Source organism: Melanerpes formicivorus, unplaced genomic scaffold (assembly GCF_026170545.1).
Source record: "Melanerpes formicivorus ecotype bairdi unplaced genomic scaffold, bMelFor1.0.p_v2 SCAF_60, whole genome shotgun sequence".
In the NCBI taxonomy this organism is placed as follows: Eukaryota; Metazoa; Chordata; class Aves; order Piciformes; family Picidae; genus Melanerpes; species Melanerpes formicivorus.
Window position 1 is genome coordinate 4,246,457 of NW_027142412.1, and position 24,900 is coordinate 4,271,356.

The 24,900-nt window shown below is 52.0% G+C and overlaps 2 protein-coding genes and 1 long non-coding RNA gene across 4 annotated transcripts; 1 reads left to right on the plus strand and 2 right to left on the minus strand.

The window, feature by feature from the left end:
* The first annotated feature begins 3,440 nt into the window (after positions 1–3,440).
* POP5 (POP5 homolog, ribonuclease P/MRP subunit) lies at positions 3,441–5,049 on the plus strand. Its single transcript, XM_068161934.1, has 5 exons — positions 3,441–3,514; positions 3,583–3,725; positions 3,841–3,990; positions 4,520–4,603; positions 4,780–5,049. The coding sequence occupies exons 1-5, from the start codon at positions 3,495–3,497 to the stop codon at positions 4,881–4,883; spliced, it is 501 nt and encodes a 166-aa protein (XP_068018035.1). The 5' UTR covers positions 3,441–3,494; the 3' UTR covers positions 4,884–5,049.
* Positions 5,050–5,377: 328 nt separating this feature from the next.
* On the minus strand, positions 5,378–22,119 carry RNF10 (ring finger protein 10). The gene is made up of 17 exons (XM_068161933.1): positions 21,599–22,119; positions 18,183–18,385; positions 17,113–17,312; positions 16,033–16,123; positions 14,769–14,953; positions 14,557–14,693; positions 12,947–13,107; positions 12,426–12,554; positions 12,022–12,286; positions 11,670–11,803; positions 10,879–10,996; positions 10,438–10,539; positions 9,817–9,951; positions 8,972–9,069; positions 8,693–8,753; positions 8,396–8,554; positions 5,378–7,554 (listed from the first exon to the last, which is right to left on the minus strand). The coding sequence occupies exons 1-17, from the start codon at positions 21,759–21,761 to the stop codon at positions 7,478–7,480; spliced, it is 2,418 nt and encodes an 805-aa protein (XP_068018034.1). The 5' UTR covers positions 21,762–22,119; the 3' UTR covers positions 5,378–7,477.
* Positions 22,120–22,415: 296 nt separating this feature from the next.
* LOC137453026 (uncharacterized) lies at positions 22,416–24,695 on the minus strand. Of its 2 annotated transcripts, none has more exons than XR_010990221.1 (2): positions 24,551–24,695; positions 22,416–23,928 (listed from the first exon to the last, which is right to left on the minus strand). It is a non-coding gene; the product is annotated as an uncharacterized lncRNA (long non-coding RNA). The 2 variants fall into 2 exon arrangements; XR_010990220.1 differs by having other exon boundaries at positions 24,536–24,695.
* Between the last annotated feature and the right edge of the window lie 205 nt (positions 24,696–24,900).

Below are 24,900 nucleotides of genomic sequence, written 5' to 3' on the forward strand. Positions count from 1 at the left end.
AATTTCACTTTGGAATGTACTAATTTGGCTACCTTATGCGTGACCAACACACGAGCCCTGGGGTGGAAACCAGCACGCACTGATGTGCTGGTTCCCCCTGCTCACATCCTGTCCTCGCTGCCTCTCCAGACTGACAGCTGCTCACAAGCCTCTGCCCTGCCTGTACCTCAGCTTCCTCTTCTCTAAAGCAAACACAGGCATTCATCCTCTGTCTGTTGCAGCTCATTAGCACAATACAAATGCAAACTATCCCACAATATGGAGACTACAACTGCCATATAAATCCCGATGGTGATGAAACCATCCCATCTGGTTGGGAAGAGCTCCTCCACATGCACACTATCACACCTTATGAGCCTGAGCTGGCAAAACAGGACCTGGGCATTCCTCATGCACCTCCTTAGCATCACCACTTTGCTGGACACTCACTGATGAGCATTCATGCTGATAAGGAATCTCCTATCTGAAGTTCTCAAACTGCTTTACAGTGGTCTCCAATGTGTATGGATGGTACACATTATTTCCCCTTGTACTTGCATCCTCTTGTCCTCCATCCATAATTTCTGTTCGAGAAGCTATCCTGAGGCCACACTCTCTCTCCAAGTCTGCAAGAGAGACATCTGTTCTCTTTCTCCTAGCAGATCTCTTGACCCACTCTTCAATTTAAATAGCATTTTCTGATTTCCACCCCCCTCACAGATCTTTTCTTAGGAGACTGCTCTTTCCCACCTTGACTATGTAACTCACTGTCACTTGTGACAGTTTCTGGAATCACTGACACTAGAATCAATACAGCAAAGCTGGCCGAGCACGGGGCCAAGGAGGTAGGAAAGCAAATGTGAAACTGTTGTAACCTCTCAGTCCTGTGTGCAGCTCAGCACGCTGTGCTACCTGACCAGGCTCACGTGGCTTGCACTAACCCGGAGAGTGACTGCACAGGGAGCTGCTCTGTGCATCCTCCAGACCAACAACAGGGAACCAAAGGCAATATCCTACGTGAAACCTAGCAGGGCAGGGCTCTCTCGCAACAGTGCAACGGGAGGGCCCTTTGCACCGTCTCTCCTAATCAGCCCCCTGCGCTGAAAGCAGAGCCCTTCGCTGTGCAGAGGGCCAGCCCGCAGCATGCACAGTGCACACGTCCTATCGGATTACAGGGCAGAGTGCACTCACATGGGCTGCTTGTCAGAGACCCAGCTGTACCCCTGCAAGAAGGAAACGGGGAGGGCATAAATGGAAGCAACGCAAGCAGCCCAGTTGGAAGGCAGCATGGGGAGTGCCACCAGAAAGAAAGGGGCAGCCTGCAGGTTTGGCAGGCATGCTGGAAGGCTAAGCCAGGACCTCACTCCACAAGTAAAATTTGTGAGTGTCCTCATGGACTTTGATGTGGTTCAAACAAATGTGAGCAGAGTTTATCACCTAGGTGCTCAGCATATCGACCAGTGGAACACATGACAGCTAGTGCCCAGTTTGGACACTAAAACACAAAGCAGTATGGCAAGGATCAATGCAATGTGCTCTCTCTCATCCAGAAAATGCTTCTGTCTGCATCAGCTTCAGATGCTGACAAACTTCCCCAGTCGCTTTAAATCACAGCACAAAACAAAAAGTCTCCTGTAAAGTCCTCACTGGACTTGGTGCCTTTTCTTCCCAGGCAACAGATATTCTGCAGTTCCCAGAAAAACACAACTCAAAAAGTCATCACAGGTGAAGGAAAGGGGAGTTAATGGAGAGAGCAGAAAGTGCAGCAGAGCTGGCATCTGTTTCAGAGGGCAGAAGTTTATCACCCAGGACAGGATTTCCACTGCCTTTATCATTGCTTTCTTTGTCTAGAATTAAGGTCATTAAAAGAAGATGTTTCCACTCTGAATTAGCAATGAGCTCCCACTTAATTTAGAGTGCCTCAGCACTCCCTTGTGATTTGGCTCCAGGGACCTCTGTGCTAAGTGCTTCTCCCCTGAACTCTACACCGTCCTAACAGGTTCGTTCTCCCACCTCACATTCAGGTGCCCACCTCATATCTTTTCCTTTATCCCCCATTCCTCTCTCCTCAGTTGCTTCCCGTGCCAGATCTTTTCAGATCACTCCCTGCTCCCTCAGCTCACCTGTCAGAGACTGCATCTTTGAGAAGCACTAGAGAAATAAGTAGCTATGTTCCACGATTTTCTGAGCGGAGCCTGAGGAGCTACAAATGCTGGAGCACAGTCTTGTAAGGTAGGGAAGGCAGAGACCCCGCCCACAAACATCGGGCTGGCACTGGACGCTCCGCAAAAGCCCGCAAGCCCCGGAGGGCAGATCGCAGCCTCAGGACCGTCCCTCTCCTCACCCACCTCCCCAGAGACCTCGGACTCCGCTCAGTGGAAGCCGTGGTGCCCCATCTCCTTCACTGACACCTTCTGGCACTGTTACGTGGAGTGGGGTAAATGTATTAAGAGATGAACCCCCTTACGTCCTAGCCGAGTCCTCAGAGACTGGAGGAGCTGGGGCAGCTGGAGCTCACTCTTCATAGGGATACCATCGGGGCGGGCGGGCAGAGGTCCAGCAGCAGTCTTGCTGCAAGCCCGGCCGCACTCCTGCAGTCAGACGCACGGACAACACGGGTTATTTACACTTGCAGCATCGATGCAGATTCCCGGCGGCTGCCGACGACAGGGACGGAGCTGCAGCGATCGCCCGCGGCTCCAAGCCAAGGCAGGCGGAGCCGAGGACGCAGCGCACCCAAAGGGTCTCCCTGCTGGGAAGGGCGAGGAAGACAGGCCCCTTAAACTGTTCCCAGCTTTGTCTGTCCGATTCTCGTTCGCACCTCGGGTTCCGAAAGGGCCAAAATCGATACCTGGGGCTCCTTTGCTTCAAGTGTGTGGCTGGGCCTGACCCGCTGCGGGGCCCTTGCACAAACATTTCCTCACAGCCTTCGCACCTGATGCCTTCTGCCGGGAACAAGCGAGTCTAAGGCATGCCAGGGCTACGCCTGGCCTCAGACAACCTCCCGGGTTTGATCTCCTCACCAAACAGGGGCGGCTGGGCCTTCATTCAGGTGCAGTGTCTGCATCAGAGCTAGATGCTTATGGCCAAGTGCTGCTTTCCTGTTTCCAGTCTTTGTGCTTCCAACAGGCACCAGACAAAGCAGGCTGGGGTTACCTTATTCGAGGTGGACCGGAGCAACACAGCCAAATTAACGAGCCTCTAGGGAGCGGAAAGGAGCCGAGCCGAGCCGAGCCCAGCCGAGCCCAGCCGAGCCCAGCCGAGCCGCGTTCCCGCCGCCCCTCAGCCGCAGGTTGCGCGCGCCCTCACGCGGAGGGTGCAGGGAGGCGGCGGGGCCCGGCGCGAGCCGCCCGGACAGGCCCGCGGTAAAAAAAAGCGCGCCTACGCGCGGCTACTGGGGCCAGGAAGTGCTTCCTCTGTCCCCGCCTCTGCACCACGACGATTGGCTGCGACGCTAGGGCTCCGGCCCCATTGGTTGGGCACGGTGTCCGTCAGGATCGGGCACCCCCGCCGCCATGGTTCGCTTCAAGAACAGGTAAGGCGGGAGGCACCGCTGCCGGGCCCGGGCCATCCCCATCCCGCTAACACCGCGCTCTCCCGCAGGTACGTGCTGTGCGAAGTGGTCTCGGAGGATCCGCGGTGCCGGCAGTGCATCGAGGACCGCGCGGTGGGCCTCGCCGTTAGGGATGCCATCGGGCGGGTGCACGGGGACTACGGCCTGGCCTGCTGCTCCATCTCCTTCACAGGTGCGGGTGGGATGCGTTGCCCCCGCATCTTCTGGGCTCTCGGGGGTTGAGGGAGCGCCGCCAAGCAGGGCCGGGGCGCTGGGAGTCCGGGCTTACCGGTGCGTCTGTCCCGCAGTGAAGTACCTGAACGCCTACACCGGAACCGTGCTCCTGCGCTGCCGCAAGGACTCGTACCGGCTGCTCTGCTCCGCGCTCCCCTTCGTCAGGCAGCTGGAGAGCCGCAACCAGCGCTACCCCTGCGCCCTCAACACTCTGCACGTTGGAGGTCAGCGCTGTCCCGGGGCTGGGGTCCCTGGTTCTGGGGCGGGGGGGGATGTCGCGAGGCTTAATGTACCTTCCAGACCCGCCAGCACGGGGGACCCCGATCCTGCTGCGGGGGTACGGTGGCCACGTCTCGGGAGTCACCAACCGAGCTGCTACGAGCAGAGTTGAATATAAACGGGCACCAGCACTTCTTTGTTGAAACCCTCATCAATTCTGCTTCACTCTTATTTACATTTAACACAAATCCCCTATTTTCTTTTAAAAATGTATTTTAAAGTACAGCATTGTCCATCTGCCAGAAGTTAACCACTTGGGACAATTAATGGGCACTACAGGTTAGCAAGTACCATTCCACTACTTCATCTCAGCAGTGTGGAGATGAAGTCTACAGCCCTTTGTTAGCACTTGCATTAATAAAGATGCTGTCTGGGGCATTTTCTGTTTGATAGGATGATCTTCAGAGAATATCCTAGCAGCTCTGAACACCTGGTTCTGTAGATTGTTAGATGTTGTTCTCGGGGCTCCTACAGGTACCATAAGGACATGTCAGAAATTCCTAATCCAGTATAACAGAAGACAACTGCTGAGGTTGTTGCAAAACTGTACAAATGAAGGTGAGTTGCTCTAGCTGCTGTCCTAAAACGCAGCATCAGTTCCTGGGGTGGTTTGTAGGGTACACTGGGCTACTTCTGAATTCTTGAACTGAGGAATGCTCCCTGCATTAGAAGCTGAGGATATTCCAGGGTGTGGAGGAGGCCAAGAAATGACTCTCTGTTGCTCTCTATTGCAGAGGAAAGGCTGTGTGTACAGAAGTCCTTGTTGAGCTGTTCCCTGACAGAAGAGCAGTCTCAAAGTGGAGATGAGGAAGATGATGGCAGCCCAGAGACAGACTGAAGTTACTTGTTACTATTCACCTCTGTCCTGTACTTAGGTCATCAGGATGTTAGCAGTTACCTTCAGTGTAAGCAAAGCAGGGGGACAGAAAAAAGCATCTGTTCATATTTAGGCTTCGTTCCCCATTCTCAGTGTTGTCAAATAAAGATTTATTTTTTAATACATAGTTTTACTTAAATAGGTTATTTGCCTGTTTCACTCCAGGAACCAAAACGACCTTCCCTCCCAAGGTGTGTAGCAGCTCAGTGGGATATTGATGCTGAGGTAGAAATGAGCTTTAGGCAGCTGGCATGAACAAGAACTACAGTCAGACTCCTTCAATACAGAAAAGTCATCAACAGCTCCCTGGCTTTGACCTTCTCTCCCACGGCACATCTCATCTGCAGGGCTGCCCACTGCTGGGAGTCACAAAAGCACCAGTGGCAGACATGGCAGGGAATGCAAGGCAGAGCTGTAAGGCTTGACTCCATCCAACCCATTATAAAACTCATAGGTCCAGGTACTGCTTAGATGTTTATTAAGTTTACACAAATCAGTTAACAGGAAAAGAGCACTGCTGGTATCTCTTGAATCCATGGGAAAACAAGATACAACTTGAAGATGCTGTCCTGTGGAGACTGCCCCAGCAGAAGGGACAGTGCCCTGCCTGCATCACTGCCCTTGTTCTAGTGCCTGTGAGAGGTGGGGGTGAATTGCACCAACTCCAGCCTTTCTGTGTCTCTTCCCAATGCAAAGAGACTAGAAGTGTGTAGAGATAGTAGAACACAAGGTACTGGTTAGACACTAAGTAGTTACTCCTGTCCCATGGCTTAAAATCACTTACAGGAATCAATAGTACTGTGGAGGCAGTTAACTGCATACTTGACCTTCATAGCTGCTTTCTCTGCCCTCACCAGCAACTCCCCTGTGTGCACAAAGCACTGCAGCAAGGTGTGCTACCACTGTCAGGCATCTTGTCTTGCTTTCTTTGCACTATGCTGCCAAGCCTCTTCCATCAAATGCAGGTCACTGTGACCAGGTGATAGCAGGTTGCTTGCCAAGAATGTTTTGCAGGTGTCTCCTGCACACAGAGCTTTGGAAAGTGTCCTCTTTGGCACACAGCTGTCTTGAGGAAGCACGTGTACTGTGTGGAGCCTACTGCTTTGAAACCAAGCCTCAATGTATTGACATAAAGAGGGGCAGAGGCAGTGACTTCATCAGTGGGTTTCAAATCTGTGCCCCCAGGAGTCACACAGGTGTCCTCCTTGCCCAGTCCAGTCACAGCATCAACACCTGGGCAAGTGCAGGCAGATCACTGGTGCAAGTGTGGCCAAAGGGAGCAGAAGACACTGTCAGTCTTGCATTGTACATGAGGTGGTACTTGAGAGCAGCTCCCTGGCCCAAGTTCTGTCAGGAGGAAGGTAAGGGTTGAACCTCTGCCCCACACTGACAGCTCAGGAAGGGTGCAGGACTGCAAGTGCATGTGCAGATGATTTATTGCAACTGTTGGCCTTCACTGGTACATTACACCTACAGTTCATTTTATTCCACAAAATCCACACCACTTAACTCATTAGCTCAAATCAAACCACAAGCTGTGCAGAATATGACCACCCAAAGTGAAAGCAGGGAGGGCTCCAGAAGAGGTGTTGGTAGCTCCAGGTGCTTAGCGCAGACCGAAGGACATCTCAGAACCCAGCAGATACAGGCCCTTAGCCAGTTCAAGACCCTCCAGTTTCTTGCTGGGGATAAAACTTGTCTAAGGACTCCAGCTATCAGTTGTTCTTCCAATTCTAGAGCAGCCAGTGTCATTCAGGTAGCTATATCAAAAGCCCTAGGGTGGAGTGTTTGTTCTAGATGATCAGCTTACAAAAGAACGTGGAGCCCACAGCTGGCAAAAAATAAACTGAAATCAGCAGCCTCACTCACCCACATGAAAACAAAGCTGAACAACTGAGAGAAGCCAGGAGATTGCTGCTACCACTAGTGCTGGCACACCCTTAGAAACATAGATTCATCCAGTGACTTCAAACCAAGCAGCCAAGTTCTGCTTTACACTCACCTCAGCTTTAAATCGTTCCAAGCCAGGAGAACAGGAGGAGTTCTTCCTCTTTAGAAAAAGAACAAATGTAGCAGCTAACTCCCTAAAGCCAGGAAGCTCTTTTGCCCATTTCTAGTGCAGCAGAAATCAGGTTCTCAGGAGAGTAGTGTGACAACCTGAATGGAACAGCGCTGCTGTCACATCAGATGGGCTGCTGCCTGTCACTAGTTCTAGGGACACACAGTCTCTGCCCCCTCACTCCAGTAACACTGCAGTGGCTCGCAGCTGGGAAGGATTTCACACTGCTTATTAGGCCAAAAGAACCAGCTGTAAGCCTTGGCTGATTTATCTTGGGGAGGTTTCTTCCAAAAGTTTGTTTCAGTACAAACTGATTAAGCAGCTGGCATCAAAAGATCTTACTTCAACATACACTGTCATGGTTTCCTCCTGAACCTCCCAGAAGTCCTGGAACCACAAGTTTAGTCTGTTCAAATTTAAATACTTAAACTATAGCAGCAAAACAAAGCAAAAAGAAAAGAAAACCAGGAGAGGAAACTTCTCTTGAATAGCAGAATCACTTTGTGTGAACAACAGAGGTGCTGAACAATAGCTTCTGCTTCTGTTTCTTTCTTTTCTTGCCTCCCTTCTCCTCTGTGAAGAATTAAAATGACAGAGTCATTCTTCCCACAGAACAGGAACATCACACAAACATTACAGATGGTCTGCCCTCACCTAAATGACTTCCATGGGTCCAGGACACTTCCTACCAATTCACTGAGCACAGGCAGCTTAAGAAGATTACTGCAGACAAGCTAAGAGAGACTCTTACCACATCTAACACACACCCATGAACATGCCTAGCTGGATTCTGAAGCTGCTGTCCCACCACCAGCATGCAGCAGTTTGAGACAAGTGTTGAGACAAACACAACTGGAGCCAATACTCAATTTCACTGAGACTCCCAGGCTCCCCCCCTCCAACTCCCTCCATCATTCAGTGCGGTCTCCAAAGAAAAGCCAAAGCTAAACTGAGTTTTATCAGCCAGCATCACACTTGGAGGTTCAAATTCATCTCAATTTCCTTCAGAGTCCCTCATCTGAAATTTTAGCTAGCAGTCACCTTGACATTTTGGTTAAACTTAAGTGGGAGTTCAGCTATTTTCAGTCTGAAAGTGCACAACCCGGACTTCCTGCAGATAAACCTTAATTTACGTTCCACTAGGGATGTGGCAAACATGACTGTCAAAAGCCATCTCTGTCCTGAACAGGATTCTTCCCTACTTGAAGATCTCAGCTCCCACTAAGAGCTGCTTAAAGCTAACAGAAGCCATAGTCGAGCTCTTCAGAAACCACAACCTGACAACTTTCACAACTGTTCTGCAGCCAATTTTTGGTCCCCAAAACTGTTACTCTCACTTTTCCCAGAGGAAGAAGGGAAAGTATTCAATTTTGTAACTTCAGAAAGTTTTCCTGCCTTCCCCCCTGCCTTTTACCTGACAAATGCTCAGCAGTGGATGGTTTGTCCAGTTTCAGGAGGGCTGCCTCAATAGCTTGGCTGAAGGAGTTCTGGAAGCTGGGCACAGGCATGCGGTCAGAACTGTCACTTTCCCCATCACTGTCCACTGGCACAGGCAGTGCCAGAGTGTTCTCATCTGAAAGAGGGACAGGGCCTTGAGAGGCAGAAGGCTGCAGTACCAATGCCCCTCCACACTCCCCATTGCTGGTGAAGTGCCAAGATTCCTTAGGCCTCGCTGCACAGAACCTGTAGCAGTGGCAGCAAATATTCTCACCTCTGGTCTTTGGAGCAGGTTTGGGCCACGTTTCTGGTTTTGCCTTTCCAACTCTCAACATCTGTCAAAAAGAGTTGCAAGACATGATTCAACCCTATGGACTAGAAGACTTTTGCACACACCCCTAAGGGGCAAGTAAACTTAGGAAGCCCTTCAAGCATTCAAGTCCTGCGATAATTCCGTAAGATTTATCCCACACCATTTTTATGGTATCCTCAGACTCATCCTCCATTAAGCCACAAGTAATTCTGGCAAGCTCTCCTCTGCTCCATGGCTTACCTGGGCAAAGGAAGGGAAGGGAGACTCCTCTTCTAAACTGCCACAGAGCAGTGGGCTGACCTGGCTGGAAGCAGATGACAGTGGAGCTGGAGCAGATTCTGCAGAGGAAGCAGATCATTAAAGCCAGGTGAGGCTGGCAAAGGTACTTGTGCTGCGTATCAGGACAAAATGGAGAGTTTTATTCTCTCATTTAATTAACCATTTTTATCTCATCAGTTCCACCCATCAGTCACAGTGGGACCTCTCAAAACTCCTCAGTCTTTTCATTTAAAGGAGATTCAAGTTGGGTTGATTTTCAGGGTTTGGTGGTTTTTTGTTGTTTTGTTTGCTTATTGTAGGCTGCTGTGTGGGGTTGTTCGAGCTGGGTGTTTTGTTTTGTTTTCCTGAGAAAAACATGCAAGAATATTTTGTAATTCATGGTTTTTACAAATTTAAAGAATAAAGAGTTGTTAAAGCATCAGTGGACAACCACTAGAGTGCTCATCCACTATGTTTTACTTAGTACAAATGTGGTGGAGAAGATGAAGAGGGTAGAAGGAAAAACTAGCAGTAGTGTGCTGCTGACATACACTATTCTTCCCTTCAATACTCTCCTGCCTCAGCAAAGGTTTGAAAGATGGGGAAAAGTACAGTGCAGAGCTCACTGTTACTGCAGTAGAGGCAGTAAAATGCAAAGGGCCAGAACATTCCTGAGCCATGTCAGCCTGTTCTATATGGCCTCATGGGCAAGCTAGGAGCAAAGCAGCCTCTGATCAGCATTAAGAATGTTGAGTGTTATAAGCTGAGCAGTGGATCCCAAAAGAATGGCCAACAGCTAGGTGTGATGTGCTTTTCCAGATGCTCACCTGTCTGAGACACAGGGCTTCTGCCAAGAGGAGACAGACAGAAACTCTGATGATCAATGCTGGTAGTTTCTCCAGGGCAAGAGGTAAAAGCAGGGAACTGCTGCAGATTCTCTAAAGCAATGTGGACCTCAGGATCTAGAAAGAAGTTCTACATTAAAGCACTACACAACGTGGGGGAGGACAGTAAGTATGCAAAGCTGCTTCAGGAGTCCAGGAGGTGCCAAACTCAGTTTTCTTTCCACCCTCTGTCTTAGAGATCAGTACAAGCTCTGCTGCTGGATGGAAGCAGTCCCTAGGCATATTTTTTTCCCTTTTTAACTTTTCACTCTACATCGTGATTACTAGAAAAACAGAAGGTAAGAACCCTGAGAGCTATACACAGCCTGGAGACAGCTGTGCCCTCAAATGCCCTCTGTCTCTCCCACAATGTGCAAGTATGCAGCAGCTGCGTAACATCATCCAACATCCTAACACCCTGTAGTTTTCACTTTACCTTGGAACCTTGCTCCAAGTACACACTACAAACTAAAGGCCTTGGAGTTCACCCTACGCCTCAAGAAATCAGCTCAGCAACTCAGAATCTGACTGGAGCTCCACCACTGATGCTCAGCCATGACTTACATTTGCCCTGTTTCTTGTTCTCTTCCATCTCAATTCTGCGCTCGCGCCGGCGCTCGTCGCGAGCTTTCTTCTGCCGCAGGCGCCTCCTCTTCTCCAGGTCATCTGCAAGCAAGGGCCAGCATTAGACACCAAGCCCTCAGCAGTGCTCTGGCAACACTTCCTCTGCTTCCAGTGCAAGGGACTCAGTCAGAGCACCCGAGGAACCAGACATGCATGCCAGCAACACAGGCTCTCCCAACCAGTCAGGCTGCTGTATGCTGTGTGTCAACCCTGGCCACAGAACACTGAACTGGGGCTGTTCTGTCCAGTGCTCATCAGACAGCTGGAGCAAGAGGAGAAAAGCTGCTGCCTATGGCTGCCTTCTGCCATGAAGAGGTAAAGGTAGCTTCCTCCTCACCCTCAGGGATACACAACAGAGCCTACTAGAAAGGTGGTACCAACCTGAAAACAACTCCAAAGTCTCTTTAGAGATGATGGGTGGCTTCAGAGCCAACTCACAAATGCTGAACTCACAGGTGAGGGGCAAGTGGCAGAGGTAGCGATGCCGCTGTCTTATATCCTGATGGAAGAGAGCAGATACATTACCACAGCAGCCTGCAGTCTGCCTCAGTGAGGGACAGCCTGTGGCACCAGAACAGCCACCAGTCAGCAAACCAAATGGGAAAACGGCAGCAGGAACCAACAACCACTCAAGAAACTGCAGGTGAATAATGTACAGCAGTCGCCGCACATGCCAGTTCTTACTGTTGTCTTAATCTGAAAGAATTAAAACCCCACCCCCTCTTTCAGAACTTCAGTGCCTTAAACACCTTCACTCCATCCATCTCAAACACTGGAGTTTCTTTCCATCCTTTTTATTCCCTATGTCTCACCTCTACCCTTGATGCTCACCAACAACTGCTTGTTCAAGAAAGAAGAGAACGCTTTTTCAGCTTGAGGAAGATAATTTGTCTGGTTCAAGCTACTGTCTTATATGAGAAAAGGATTTTCTTAAGACAGCTTTAACAGAAACCAATCTTGAGCCTGCAGTTCTCTTAGTCCTGGAACTTCCTACCTTCTAGAACAAAGGCTGGGCTGCAGTCTACCTGTCAAAAAGCCACTGGAAGAGCTGCTCCTTGCACAGATGCCCACCACAGCCTAGCATGCCCACCCATGACAACTCTCCTCGGTCAGCTCCCATGCTCAGCCTGCTCAACAAGGGTCTTTCCTGACCAGGAAGGTGAGGTGCTGACCTCTGTCATGGAGTAGCCAGTTGTCTCCACCACAGCTGCGGTGATCTTCTCGGGACTCTTCTCCAGGCTGCCGTACTCCCGCACGAGGCAGCGCACGTTCACGGGGTGCAGGTACATGCACTGCCCGTCCTCTGCTGCAAGGCAAGGGCCGAGCCACACGTCATGCCCAGAGCCACTGCCCTCCTCCCCACTGCACAGCACTCCAGCTAAGGACATGAAACCTCCTTTCTGAGCTCTGTGGGACATGATTCATAGGGCTTGCCTCATCTAATGAAGCAACAAACACCTTCTTCACAAGGGATCCCCAGGGAGTCATCTGCCCCACTCGAGCCCAGGATTTCATTGTACTGACCTTGATAGAAATAGTAAAAAGGAGAGCTGCCAAGATGACTACTGCCAATTGTATCTTTAGGTTCTTGGGAGCTTTCTTCAGCTGGATTTGCTTCTTCTGCAGTGTTCAAATTAGGTTCCACTACAGTGTCCACATCAGCTACTTCCTCTTCATCCAACACTGCCTCTTCTTCTTCCACAGCTTCCACAGGTGAAAAGGAACTTGCCAAATCAGAGCGAGGCTCTACAAGCTCCTCATCAAACGCAGAGAGATACTCCACACCACACTGCACAGCAAAGAGCACACAGCTAGTACCACACCACCTCCTCCCCTAAAGACCATAAGCTCTGCAAAAACCTTTAGCACCAGCTCACCACTCCGGGCACAGCTCAAGTGTTAACAAAATCTGCGTACTTGTCACCCACCTTCTTCTCTTGGGAAACTGCAGGCTCCACAGCCTTGGAGCTTTCTAGGACCAATTCTTCCACAGCTGCACTAAGTCCAGCAATGCCACTGCATTTACCCTGGGCAACAGAGAGTGCTGTTTCTCGCTCCTACAGAAGAGAACAAGTTTCATGCACAAAAAGCACAGCTGCTGCAGGACGCCTAAAGGCTCTGCAAAGGAACACTGCACAGGTTTGCTCATGTCAGCCCTACAGAGGTTAACTGGAACCTCTGGAAACGTCTGGGAAGCACATTTTCCTTTGAAAGCAGAACTCCTTTACAAGTGTAGAAGGAACACCAAAGCATTATGGAACATCACACTAGACACCTGTGATTCAAGACCCAGGACTTATAATGCTCTTCTAGCAGCAAACATCACCACCCTGCTAGGACATCTGTGGTGGAGACCAGAACAGTCACACGCAGTTTGTACAGCCAACCTAGGGTCAGAACTCCACATACTCTTAAAAAAGTTACTAAAAGCCTCCAGAAAGGTTCTCACCTTCAGCTCCTGGATAGCTGCCTCAATAAAGCAAGCTTCTGGGGTATGTTTTTCTTCCTCGTACTGTTTCAGCAATGCTGCTTTCTCCTCCAGAATCACCAGCTGCAAGACCTGCTCCCTGGATGCCAGAAGCAGCTTTGAATACAGGCTGTGCTGGTCATCTGAACAGGAGCACCACATCATTAATATACACATGCAGAAGCACCAGTTTGAGCTGATGTTTCTTTTAGGGTCTTTGTTGAGTTAATCCACCCCAAGACAGCTGATACTCAGTAAGACTTTGAGGCAGACTCCACATATTAATATTCTATCATTGAGCACCTACGGGTCACCTAGGACAGGTCACACAGGAACACATCCAGGCAGGTTCTGAAGGTCTCCAGGGAAGAAGACTCCATAACCTCTCTGGGCAGCCTGCTCCAGCACCTTCACCATAAAGAATTGTGTCCTCATGTTGAGGTGGAACCTTCTGTGTTCCAGCTTGTACCCACTGTTCCCTGTCCTATCACTGGGCACCACTGCAAAGAGCCTGGCACCTTCATCCTGACACCACCCCTCAGCTATTGATAGACATTGATCAGTTCCCCTCTCAGCCTACTCCTCCCCAGACTAAACAGCCCCAGGGCTCTCAGTCTCTCTTCATAGCAGAGCTGTTCAAGTCCTGCAGTCATTCTTGTAGCTCTCCCTTGGACTCCCTCCAGCAGATCCCTGCCTCTCTTGAATTGTGGGGCCCAAAACCAGACACAGTATTCCAGGTGTGGTCTCACCAGGGCACACATCCATTGGTCGCCAAGGGCCCACCCTTCTCTAACTTGGTATTCTGCAATGTCGACTTTCCTGGCTTTAGAATGGTCTCAAATTCCACATTTGTTCTTTTGTTTTATGAAAGCATTTAAAGTGCTCACTTTGAAATACTAAGAGGCAGGCAAGCAGAGAGCCTGCAGGCTGGGTCCCCATCAGGTGTTAGGACTTGGCTTTCCCCAGTGTCACAGCACACAGCCTGCCTCCAGCAGTGCTGCTGAACGAGGAGAGCCAAGAGAGTCCTCAGAGCAGCAGCCTCCCAGAAAAAAGCTCTTCAGCTGTTTGTGATGCCAACAGCTCAGTGATGACATGCCAGTCACATCACTGACTGGAGAAAGCTGAAGTCAGGCTACAGAGCAGGTTGGCAATAGTTTAGATTATTTTCCCCTATTATTCACAGACTTCACTGGGCAAGTGCTGACAATGAAAACCTTGCTGAAGAACACCTCCTTGAAATAGCTTAGCAAAAGTATCTGTGCCTAAGATGTACAATGAGCCAGGAGGAAAAGATGTTGAGGACACTGAAGAGCCAAGAAAAGCAGCAAGAGTCACACCAATGACTGTACAATGCAAAACACACAACAACTCAACAGGATGCCTGAGCAGGCAGGAGCCTGCAGTGCCTCACAGAAAACAAAGGGTGGATAGAAAGCTTATGATTACCAGGTGGCCATTAAGGTTTTCAGCTGCTGAGCACCATGTCCTGCAGCCAGGTTTAAGGTGGCACCTGGCACTGCCACGGGAAATCCCCCCCGCACAAGCCCCAGTGCGGAGCAGGATGCCAAGCAGCAGTACTCAGGCACACTCACCTCCAATGTACACAGGCTGCACCACATCCATCCACTGAGCCTTGGGCAGTGCCACCAGAACACCCTTCTCCCTCCTCATCAGCTGCATGGTGATGGTATCACCGATTGCATACTGCCGTGTCTCCATGGCAACCACACTGCCGCGTGAGAAGAGAGTTAGCAGGGAAACACCACTCTGCTAAGAGACATCTCTAATGAATACCCAATCTCACCTCTTCAGATCCTTCTTGTGAACAGAGCTGTAACAAATAGGGCATTTGCTCCAGGCCTTTTCACTCAGGGAGAGATAGTGAAGGATGCAGGACCAACAGAAGATATGCCCACAGCGAGTGATCTTGGCTGCGGTCGGTGGGTACAGGCAGATTGGGCAAGAGGGCACCTCGTGGCTGCAAATTCGCTGGAAGGGCACAGGGAAAGAACAATGCCAGGTTTAGACTTGGAAATCAGTTGCTGTGCTACACAATAAGCAACCTATAAGATCTACTCTAACACGTTAATCTTCCGGCTCCTTGGGCTCCGCTGATTTCCCAGGCGATGAAGTACCCTGTGAACTAAGTGACTTCTTCAGACTGCACATGGAACAAGCTTCAAAGCCACCCATCTGACATTCCCCTTTAATGACACCAAAACCCCTGGCTCTTGTCACCTTTCCCCTCATCTGTTCCTCATTCCTAACAGCTAGCAGCATCTTCATGGTCTGAATTCAGGCCCCAGGAAGGCTGCAAACAAGCTGTTGCCTCACTTACCCAAGCAGGCTTGTTTAACTGTTTAACCCTGTGTAACTGCTTAACTTGTATAGCCTGTTTGGCTGCAGGACTGCACTTACCTACTCCCTTGAACCTGCAGGTTTAGCCAGATGCTTGCTAGCATCTGTGTGCTGCAGACAACTGCCAAACAAGCACCTATCTTCTCCAGCTCCCTCACAGCCTCAGGCAGCAGTAAACCTTCCTCCTCTCCAGCTGCACCACACACCAAGACCAGCCTTGGCAGATAATAAGCTTCTGCTTGAGGCAACCCACAGTTCTGATCACAAATCTCTTTCAGGAGATTTTCCATGTTGTTGCTAGGCAAGATGGGCCACCTATGCACATAATCATTCTCCCAAGCTCTACACCCTGGGCCTCTTCCATGGACTCCTGCCTGCTTTCTGCTGGTACCTCCACCAGAAGGACTCTGTCTGCAGAATGTCAGATGCTATTTCTGATGAGCTCCCATCTGCGAAAGCAAGAAGCTGCTGCTAATTTTCCTAATAGATTTTAGCACTTCTCTTTTCCTGTCATGAAAGTATTTCATAATATATTCAATGACAGATCCTTCCCAGGATTGTGGGAGTGACAGAAGAGGACTCAGCTCCAAACCAGATGAGTTTTACATAACATCATACAGAGGCAGTTAGGTTGAGTTTCTTAAGAAGGAGGAGGAGAAAAACATAAAAATAGTAAATTAAAAAAAATTATCTATCCCATCACAACTGACCACTTGCTCCACAAAGTCCCAGTTGACCAAGGTATCTGGATCAGCAAAGTGGACTGTGTAGTCCTGTTCTTCAGAGACAACAAACTGGCAGCTGGGGAGAGGCAAAGAGACAGATGATCCACTCAGTTGTTTCTGAAACTTCTTTGAGAACCAACCTGCAGGACTCTGAGCTGCTTCTCTGCCCAGCAGAAAACTGCTGGATGCAGTCAGTAACTCCTACCAACAAAACCCAAGAGTTCAGTTCCCACTGAGCCTTCCAGGTGTGTCTCATTTCAGCTGGACACAGTGCCACATGCTAACTACACAATGAGCCAGCAGAGTGGTTTTCCAGAAAGGTGCAGGGAACAGCCAACTCCATCAGGCACCTATTGAAAAGCAGGGAATCCACAGGTGGAAAAAAATATGCTCACAAAACCTTCAGCTACTGGGGGTTCCTGCAAATAGACTTCTCTGCAATAAGCCAAAAACAACAGGAAAAACCCCAAGGTATCAATGCTGAAAATAGCTTCCACTACTGTTAATGAGATCAGACACAGGAGCTCTGCACAGGCTTCCAGCTCTGGTGGAAGTGGCCACCAGCACTTCCAGCCAACAGCACTGCTGCTGCTGCACTGCTACACTGACCTTTGGGGCATGCCACACACCCAGTGCCTTGTGAGATCACCAGCAGTGTAGGAACTAAGAATCACATGAGTAATTACTTCTGGGACTTACTAATTCAGATTAGTTTTGATCCAGCAGCTGCTACCCCTACCACCCCTGCAAGGCAACCACGTAGGTCTTCCCACGTGGAGAGTCACACTCCACAAGCAGCGCTAGAAAATCAGAGCAGAGCTGTACTTGGATTGTATCTAAAGGACTCACTCCATAAGATACCTTGTAAATGGGTAAAGATGACAACTTGGTAAGATTTTCATCCCTTTCAAGTATAGTCATTACCACTAAGAATACTACAAATAGGTAACTTCAGCCTGGAAAAATCAATACAAGTAGTCAAGGTCACACAGCTCCCTGCCTGAACATCCCTTACAGCTCACTGCCTCTATAGAGGTCTAAGACCCCTGTTAGTCTTCCACTCACTTGGCCTGCAGGAAGAGCTCCTTGTTGAAGGGCTTATGTCCCCACTTGTTCCTTTTTCCCCAGCTGCCATGTCCATTCCCATCCAAATGGCCTGCCTGGCCACGGGGCTCAAAAGTGAAGTTCAGTAAGTGGTTCAGATTGATCTTCTTGGGACCAGAGAACTGGGCAGGGCTGAACTCTGCCCGTCGAGCCTCTGCTACCTACAAGACAACAGCGTTGGTTAGAACCTGCTAGAATTGACTGCAAAAGCCTCATCAGGAGCTACCACGTAGACCCCTCCATGGTTCTGCACGGAGTGCACAGCATCCACTGGCTCACCTCCCATCCCAGTGCTGCAAAGTGCTCTATGTGAGAACCAGGGAGCTCAAACCTACCCCACGATGACCAGGAGAGCATAAAAACAGCCCACAGGAACGCACCTGCCAAAACCTACCAGTCAAGGTTAGCAGGAGAAGAAAGCTGTCCCACTCCTGCAAAGAGTGTTGCAGCTGGTCAGTAACACAAGCCTGACGGCTGTTGGCACAGGTTATACCTGGCTGGTTTAGCTTTCATATACTGAAGGAAAGATTGGAATTCAGAGCCAGCAGGTAAGTTCTGACAGTCAGGAACTTGGATGAGCAGTGCTGCTCAGCCAGTAAAACTGAAGTCAGAGTATCAGTGAAAACCCACAACGAATCTGCAGTGCTTAGAGCCAGATCAGCACAAAAGCGCCAGTCTGGTTTAATGTCATCTTGATGTCACCAAGGCTAACAGAATTACTTTCCCAACACCATTCTCGGATGCAAATCCATGCACTGGAGTGCTTAGACACTTTAAATGCTAGAGATTGTATCGCTAGACACTTCCGTGCAGGCCCTCTGTGTCACGAGCTACGTGTACGGCCTGTCTAGGCACTCGTTCCTCGGACGGTCTTTTGATTGCATTCCTCTTCTGCTGTCACCAGGTCCTTCCGCTCACACTCACTCCGGCATCTCAGCCCAGAAGCTGGACACAGAGCTATCTAGGCAGCTCAGAGCCATCCTCCGGTCCCAGGCCATAAGGCCATACCTCCGAGGCGCTCTGGCTCTCACCTCATCTCGTCTGCCACCATTAGAAGAGCTAAAAGGCTTGCCGGCTCCGCCGCCGCCTGCCCTCTGCGGGGGCATCTTGTTAAAAGCTTTGCCTTTCTGTGGGGCGGCGCGGCGGGGCTGGCCGGCACAGTTCTCATGGCGGGAGGAGCAGGCTTCTCTTCGCCGGTGGTAGCGCTGCTTGGACCCACTCGTGTTCTTGCCATCTGCAACACAAAGCCAAACCCATCAGTGCCCCCAGCCAGCGGCCCGCACCGGGGACACCTCCCCTCGGGCCTGGGCGAAGAGGCTGCTTGGTGTTCACCGGCACAGCGCAGCTGCCCCGCTGCACCCCAAACCACCTCACAGCCCACACAGCTGCCCAGGGGAGGAGGAGGCATTGGCCATACTTCAACTCTTCTCCTTTGCCCAGCGTGGTGCAGGAGCATTAGGTGATGAGCACCAGCACACCCAGCTCATGTCTTCACTCCGTTCCCTGCAGATGGCCAGCGGTTCGCACGCTGTGCCCTTACATGGATGTGCTGCTGCCTGCACTGGGCTGGAGCTTCCCCACCCTGCAATACCCCACTCCCTGGGTTTGCTTGGTTCTGCCACCTAAGCTTAAAGCACCCCAAAGCATCCAAATCTGTTCTAAAACACCTTTTTATTCCTACAGAGCCAGCAAATGCTCATCAAGCCTGAAGCACAAACCCAAAGCTTTGGCCTTGCAGGGCACACATCCAACATCCAAGTACCATGTCCAGCAACCCATGCAACAAGAACTGACAGAGAAGGACACCCAGCACACCACTGACCCCACACAGGGCACAGCAGGGAAAGCACAAAGCAAAGGAGCCGGAACAAAGCTCACAAGCAGAAAAATCCATCAGGCAGCTGCCTCATTAGATGGCCACAACAAAAAATTGATACTATGAAAGCACTTCCTACCATCTTAACCAGACCAGAATTGTCCCAAGGACACAACAGATTGCTTACCCACCTTTAACTCAGCCTTGCTACCAGCTGCCTCAGCTTCATCTGCAGAGGAGTTATGTTGATAAGCTTGGAATCAGAACTCTCCAGACCCAGCAAGAACTCCCCTGTCCAGGCTGGTTTTCAACAAGTCTCACTTTTTCATCATTTTTAAGATTTCTCTCCCAAAAAAAAGGGGGCAGTGGGCTAGAAGCCCTGTATGGTGTTGTACACTACTGAGGATCCAACTTACACTTTAAGCTAAGTGATAGAAGAGACTTGGCTGGGGTCTGTGGTGGTCTGCTGCTTCTGGCACAGGGCAGAGCTCAGTCTCTGCCTGCAGCAGCAAAAGGACACTATCATTACAACCTGCATCACCAGAGCTGGCCATTTACTCTGTTCTCCATGAGTCTGATTCAGCATTAAACCAACTCCTTCAGCAGCACAGAGGTGTAACTCCCCCAGCGCCTGCGGTGCTGTGCTGCAGACTACAAAGCCATGAGCTGAGTTATCAGGGAGAGCCCACACCAGGAGCTGCCAGGGAGGGAGGGTGTGCCCAGCGCTGGCTGCATGGTTGTTTAGATAGACCTTTCCTGAGAGTGTTTCTAGGGAAGAGCCTCTAATCAACTCCACTCTGTCTGGTCAAAAATTAAGTCATTTTGAAGAGTTTTGGACAACTGCTTGAGCTGTTCAGGAGCTTTACAGCTCAACCACTCTCTTGAACCTGCAGCCCCAGTGAATGTGCTCACAGGGCACATGCCTACTCTATCTACAACAACCTTGCAGTTTCTCTGCAGTCACCAGCTGGGGAAAAGAAACAACCCCAGCCAAGCTCAGTCTAAAGTGGGTCTTGACAAGGCTCTGGCATTGCTTGTACCTCAGCTGAGGCAAGGCCTTCCTGCTGCTAATAGTCTGAATCAAGCTGTGAGTCAGCTGCTCTACACACATTCCTGACATACCACAGGTCCTTCCAAACCAACTCCTGGAGCCTTTGGGAGTCACTACAGTAACTCACATTTCATAGCAAAGTCCTCTCCACCTCTGCCTTTTCCATCTCAAAGACCTTTCCTGGAACAGGAGAGCAACAGGGTAGAGCCCTTCAACTATGTGCAGAGCCATGAGGAGCTAAGAAAAAAATCCTAACCTGGTGGCATGCCAGCAGCTTGTGTGCAGCAGCTACCAGGACACAGCCACAGCTGAGGACAGGCTGTGCAGTGCCTGCTCATCGTCTTTGCCCTAGGAGCACGAGATAAGGAACTGCAAAATAACAACAGTGGCTAGGGATAGCAAGGCTCGTGCATTAGGTCCTGTTCTGATGCTATGAACCTCTGCAAATCAGCTAGGATCAGCTAGCATTTCCTCCAGAAATGACTGTCCTAAACCTTCTTCTTAAGACGACTTTTATGTGTTTGAAATCAAAGCTTACTGACAGAGACCTCCCACAGACTTGCTCCAGTCTATGCTGTGCAAGATCAGCTGAGGCACAGGCAGAGGCACAGGGGATACTTATCCACCCTGCCCCTAAGGCCATTTAGGAGGGCCAAAACGACATCACCACCTTTGGGATGCTCACTTGTGAGCCCTCTGGAATACACTGCTGCTTCCTCAGACACGGAGTAGCGTGCCTGAAACAAGCCACTGAGGAGGAAGGGAATTAGTGCAGTGACGGTGGTGTAGGAACCTGATGACACTTTCACACACACTTCAGGGACTAAAGCCACTGATTTTAATCACTACTGCCCCATGTCTGGGTTTTAGGAAAAGTAAATCCCAAGTCTGCTAGGAACACCCTGCTCCCGAACAGGTTCAGGCAGCTTAGGTCTCAGGCTCCCCAGGAGCTGCTGTGTCAGCAAGCCCAGCCGTTTGCATGGCAGGCGTCACGCTTGGCTGGGGGGCCAGGTGAGCAAACTCTGCGCGACCAACCCGAGCCGCTGCAAAGTAGGTTACTCAAACACAGGCAGGAAGGGGAATGCTGTGCACCGATACAAGGCCTGAGGATAGATGGCAGGCTCGACTTCAGCGGGGAATGAAGCCAAGGGTTCTCCCAGCAGGCTCTGGCCAACGTACGTTCTTACTAGAGCACCAGAGCTCTGTCTCTGGGGCTGACTACTCTGAGGCTAATGGAGATAAAGCACTAATCCTTAAAGGAAGAGGAGAGTAGGAACTGCAGCTCACCCAACAGGAACAAAGCCAGGAGAGGAAGGAAAAAGAAAGCAAAACCAAGCAGTGACCTCAAACGGTGCCTGTTAAAACCCAGCGGAGACAAGCAACTCGAGAGGGACAAGTTCAGCCTCGCCCAAACCCATCCCGGACACAATGCCATCGGCCCCGCAACCTCTCTGCTCGCTCGAGGACGGCTGCCCCGTTTCTTTCCCCCGAACGGCCGCTAACGGCCTCGGCCCCCCCGTACGCGGCTAGACCCCGCTCTCGTTCCCGGGCCGCCCCGCCGGGCCCGGTCCGGCTCTTACCGCCTTTGGGCTTAGACTCCCCGGCGGCAGGCCCGGCCGAGGCGGATCGCGGCGGCTGCGCTTTGCTGCCGGCCGAGGAGCCGGGCGGCCCGGAGGCGCAGGGGCTGCTCTTGTCCATGGCGGAGGCTGGGGCGGGCGCCGCGCCGAGAGGGCTCTGCAGCATCAACGGGCGCCCCGGCGGGCGAGGGGCGGCCCTGGACGGGGGGGAACGACGGGCGCTGGCGGAGCCGGTGGGGGCCCAGGCTCATGGCCCGCGGGGGCGACCGGCGGGGGCGGCGCAGCGCGGACTCGGCCTCCTTCATGGCGACATCTTCTCGCTGCTCCGCTCAAACCGGGGGAGGCCGCGGAAGGCCGGGCCGGGCCTGCGGGGCTCCGGGGGAGGAGAGAAGGAGCTGCTCAAGGAGCCCCGCGGGGCCCGGCGCTGCCTGCCGCCCGAGTGGTCGGCACCACCCAGGCCCCCACCAGCTCCTCGGCGCCGCCCCGGCCCGGCCGCCGCTGCCCTGTAATGGCGGCGAGTCGCCCGCAGCAGTGGCCGGGACCCGGATGCAGCCCTTCCCGGCGGGCCCCACGGAACTCGTAGTCCTCGCACGCCGCGAAGCACGCCGGGAGCTGTAGTTCCGCCGCGGACATCCCCACGGCCCTCCGCGCCACCCTGCCTGCGGCTCCGGCGAGACCTCGGGACCTGGCCCCGGCTCCGCCGCCGCTGCCCCGCAAACAGCCCCGCGCGGGACCCCGCGCCCGGCGGCTGCACCCAGACCGAGTCAGCCGCTACCACCGGCCCGAGGGGCAAAGCGAAATAATGAGCGGGGGGCCAGGGTAGAGCTTGCCCTTTATTTTCCAGAGTGGTTCTCCGAGGGGCATCAGCAGAAACAGAGCTCACGCTTGGGGGCAGTACATCCAGCAAAACGAGAGGAGGGAAAAAAAGTGTCAAAACACAAATCAGAAGAGTAGGAAACGTTTGGAACAGAAAGAACTAAACACTGTGACATCTTAAGCAGGTAGAGTACCAGAGATTGAGCTCCTGAACAGCAGCCTGAGAGGATATAAAGAACCAGGAGTTTCCACTTGTGGCACACACCCGTGAAAGTAAAATATAATTCTACCATGTCTGATTTAAATGATAGTTCAACTCTTCCTGAAAGGAACAACAACCCCCAACAAAGCAACAACAAAAATCCATCAAAACCCTCAACCCAATAAAGTAACACAGATTAACCCTTAAAAGAAGAGAGCTCTGGGACACACCTGATCTCTTTCACATTGCGTTAGGGATGAGAGTTTGCGACTCAGTGGCAGCACAGGTCCCAGGTTTCTCACAAGAAAATCTGGGGTTGAGCTCTGCAAAAAGGCAGAACTGCTGTAGAATGCTTTAGAAGCCTCATACAAGTCCTTCTTTTAACTCCAGTTCGCTCCCTGTTTAGGTCTATTCTTCTTACTGGCCAAATTTCAAGGTTGCTTTACCACAGTACTTAGATACTTTGGGCTAGAGAAAAGGAGGTTTCTAAGAGAGCCATCCACACGTGCAGGGAAATAGCATGAGCAATACAAGAACAGCAGCAAAAAAAAGGTAGATGTCCACAAAACTTAAAGACAGAATGCCACACTTTTATTAGCAAAGCAGCTGTGGAGAGAAACTAAATGCAAGGAAATTGTGTGGTGGTTTGGTTTTGGTTTGGTTTTTTTCCCCAAACTACAATTAAAAATCCCTAGAAAAATCCCTGCCCTCGAAGGCCAGGATGCTGTTAGTGCAGCACAGTAATTACAGAAGAGTTTGAGACTCAGGTAATGGCTCTAAGCACCTTAAGAAGAACAGGCACAAAACCCAGGCAGATGAGGGTGAAGTGATTATTCTCCTGAGTCACAAAGTTGCTTCCTGCAATGCCCTGCCAGGTAGGATTCTATTTCCTGTCAAGCTCCTGTAGAATAGACCACCTGGAACTCCACATTACCATTCAAGCACTGTCTGTGGAGAATGGAGAAAAGGACTCAGGAGGAGTTGTAAAAGAGAAGGGAAAGAACTGCCAAAATATGCACAAAGGGTACAGTAAGGAATGTTAAGAGCCCCAGCCTGGAGAGAAAGTCTGGCTGTATTACCTCACATCAAAAGAACTTCCTTCCCTAGACCTGCTTACCAACAAACATTTTTGCTTAGCTGTTGAAGTCCATACAGAATTCAGTAGGAGGATGAGCAACCCCCTATGCTTTTGACATGATCTAAAGTGGCACACTCCACACTGTGTCCTCCCAGACTGAATGGCAGACTCCACAGCATCCTGCTGCATCTCTTCAGACGCGTCCTTTGTCACAGCTCACTCGTCACTTGCAGCTACCTGTAATAAACAAATGGTTCCAAGCTGCAGGAGCCTCTGCCTGCCAGGGCCACCTGCCAAGCAGTCACACAGGGACTACCATCCCCAGCGAGGCCGCAGGCCCGCGCTGTGCCCACAGCCGGAGCTGTGCAGCAGCTGGGGCCAGAGGGGCAGGCGCAGCCTGCGCTCAGAGCCAGGAGCCGCCTGGAGCAGCTGCTCCCCGCGCGCTCGCAGAGCCCGGAGCCACGCAAGCAGGGCCGGAGCGGTCTGACGCCCCGCCGGCCCTGCGGCAGCTGGGCGGCGGCCCGGGAGAGGGCGCAGCGGCTCCAGCGCCCGGCCCCGACGGCCTTTCTGCAGCGAGAGAAGCACCCCGGCCCGGCTTCAGCCTTCCCGCTGCCCGAGGCCGACCTCAGCCCTTTTAGGAGCAGCGCCACGCCGAGGCCGCGCGCCCAGCCCCTCCCCACCGCGGCGGCGGCGGCGCGGGACCGGCGCGGGACCGGCGCTGAGGCAGCGGGCCGGGCGCGCGCACCACTCGGCCGCGTTTTAACGGACCCGCGCGCGCCGCCCGCGCCCCGGCGCTTCCTGTCCCGCTCGGCCGCAGCCTCCGCCGTCCCCGGCCGGCTCTTACCGGCCTCCAGCTCACCGCCCCCTGCAGCAGGTCCGGGCGCATCGCGGGTGCTGCCCTGCGCGGTGGAGCTGCAGAGACGACTCTCGCCCGTGCGCATGCAGCCCGCCCATGGCTGCGGCACCAACGACAGCGCCGCCCTGCGCCGCTGCCCTGTAATGGCGGCGAGTCGCCCGCAGCAGTGGCCGGGACCCGGATGCAGCCCTTCCCGGCGGGCCCCACGGAACTCGTAGTCCTCGCACGCCGCGAAGCACGCCGGGAGCTGTAGTTCCGCCGCGGACATCCCCACGGCCCTCCGCGCCATCCTGCCTGCGGCTCCGGCGAGACCTCGGGACCTGGCCCCGGCTCCGCCGCCGCTGCCCCGCAAA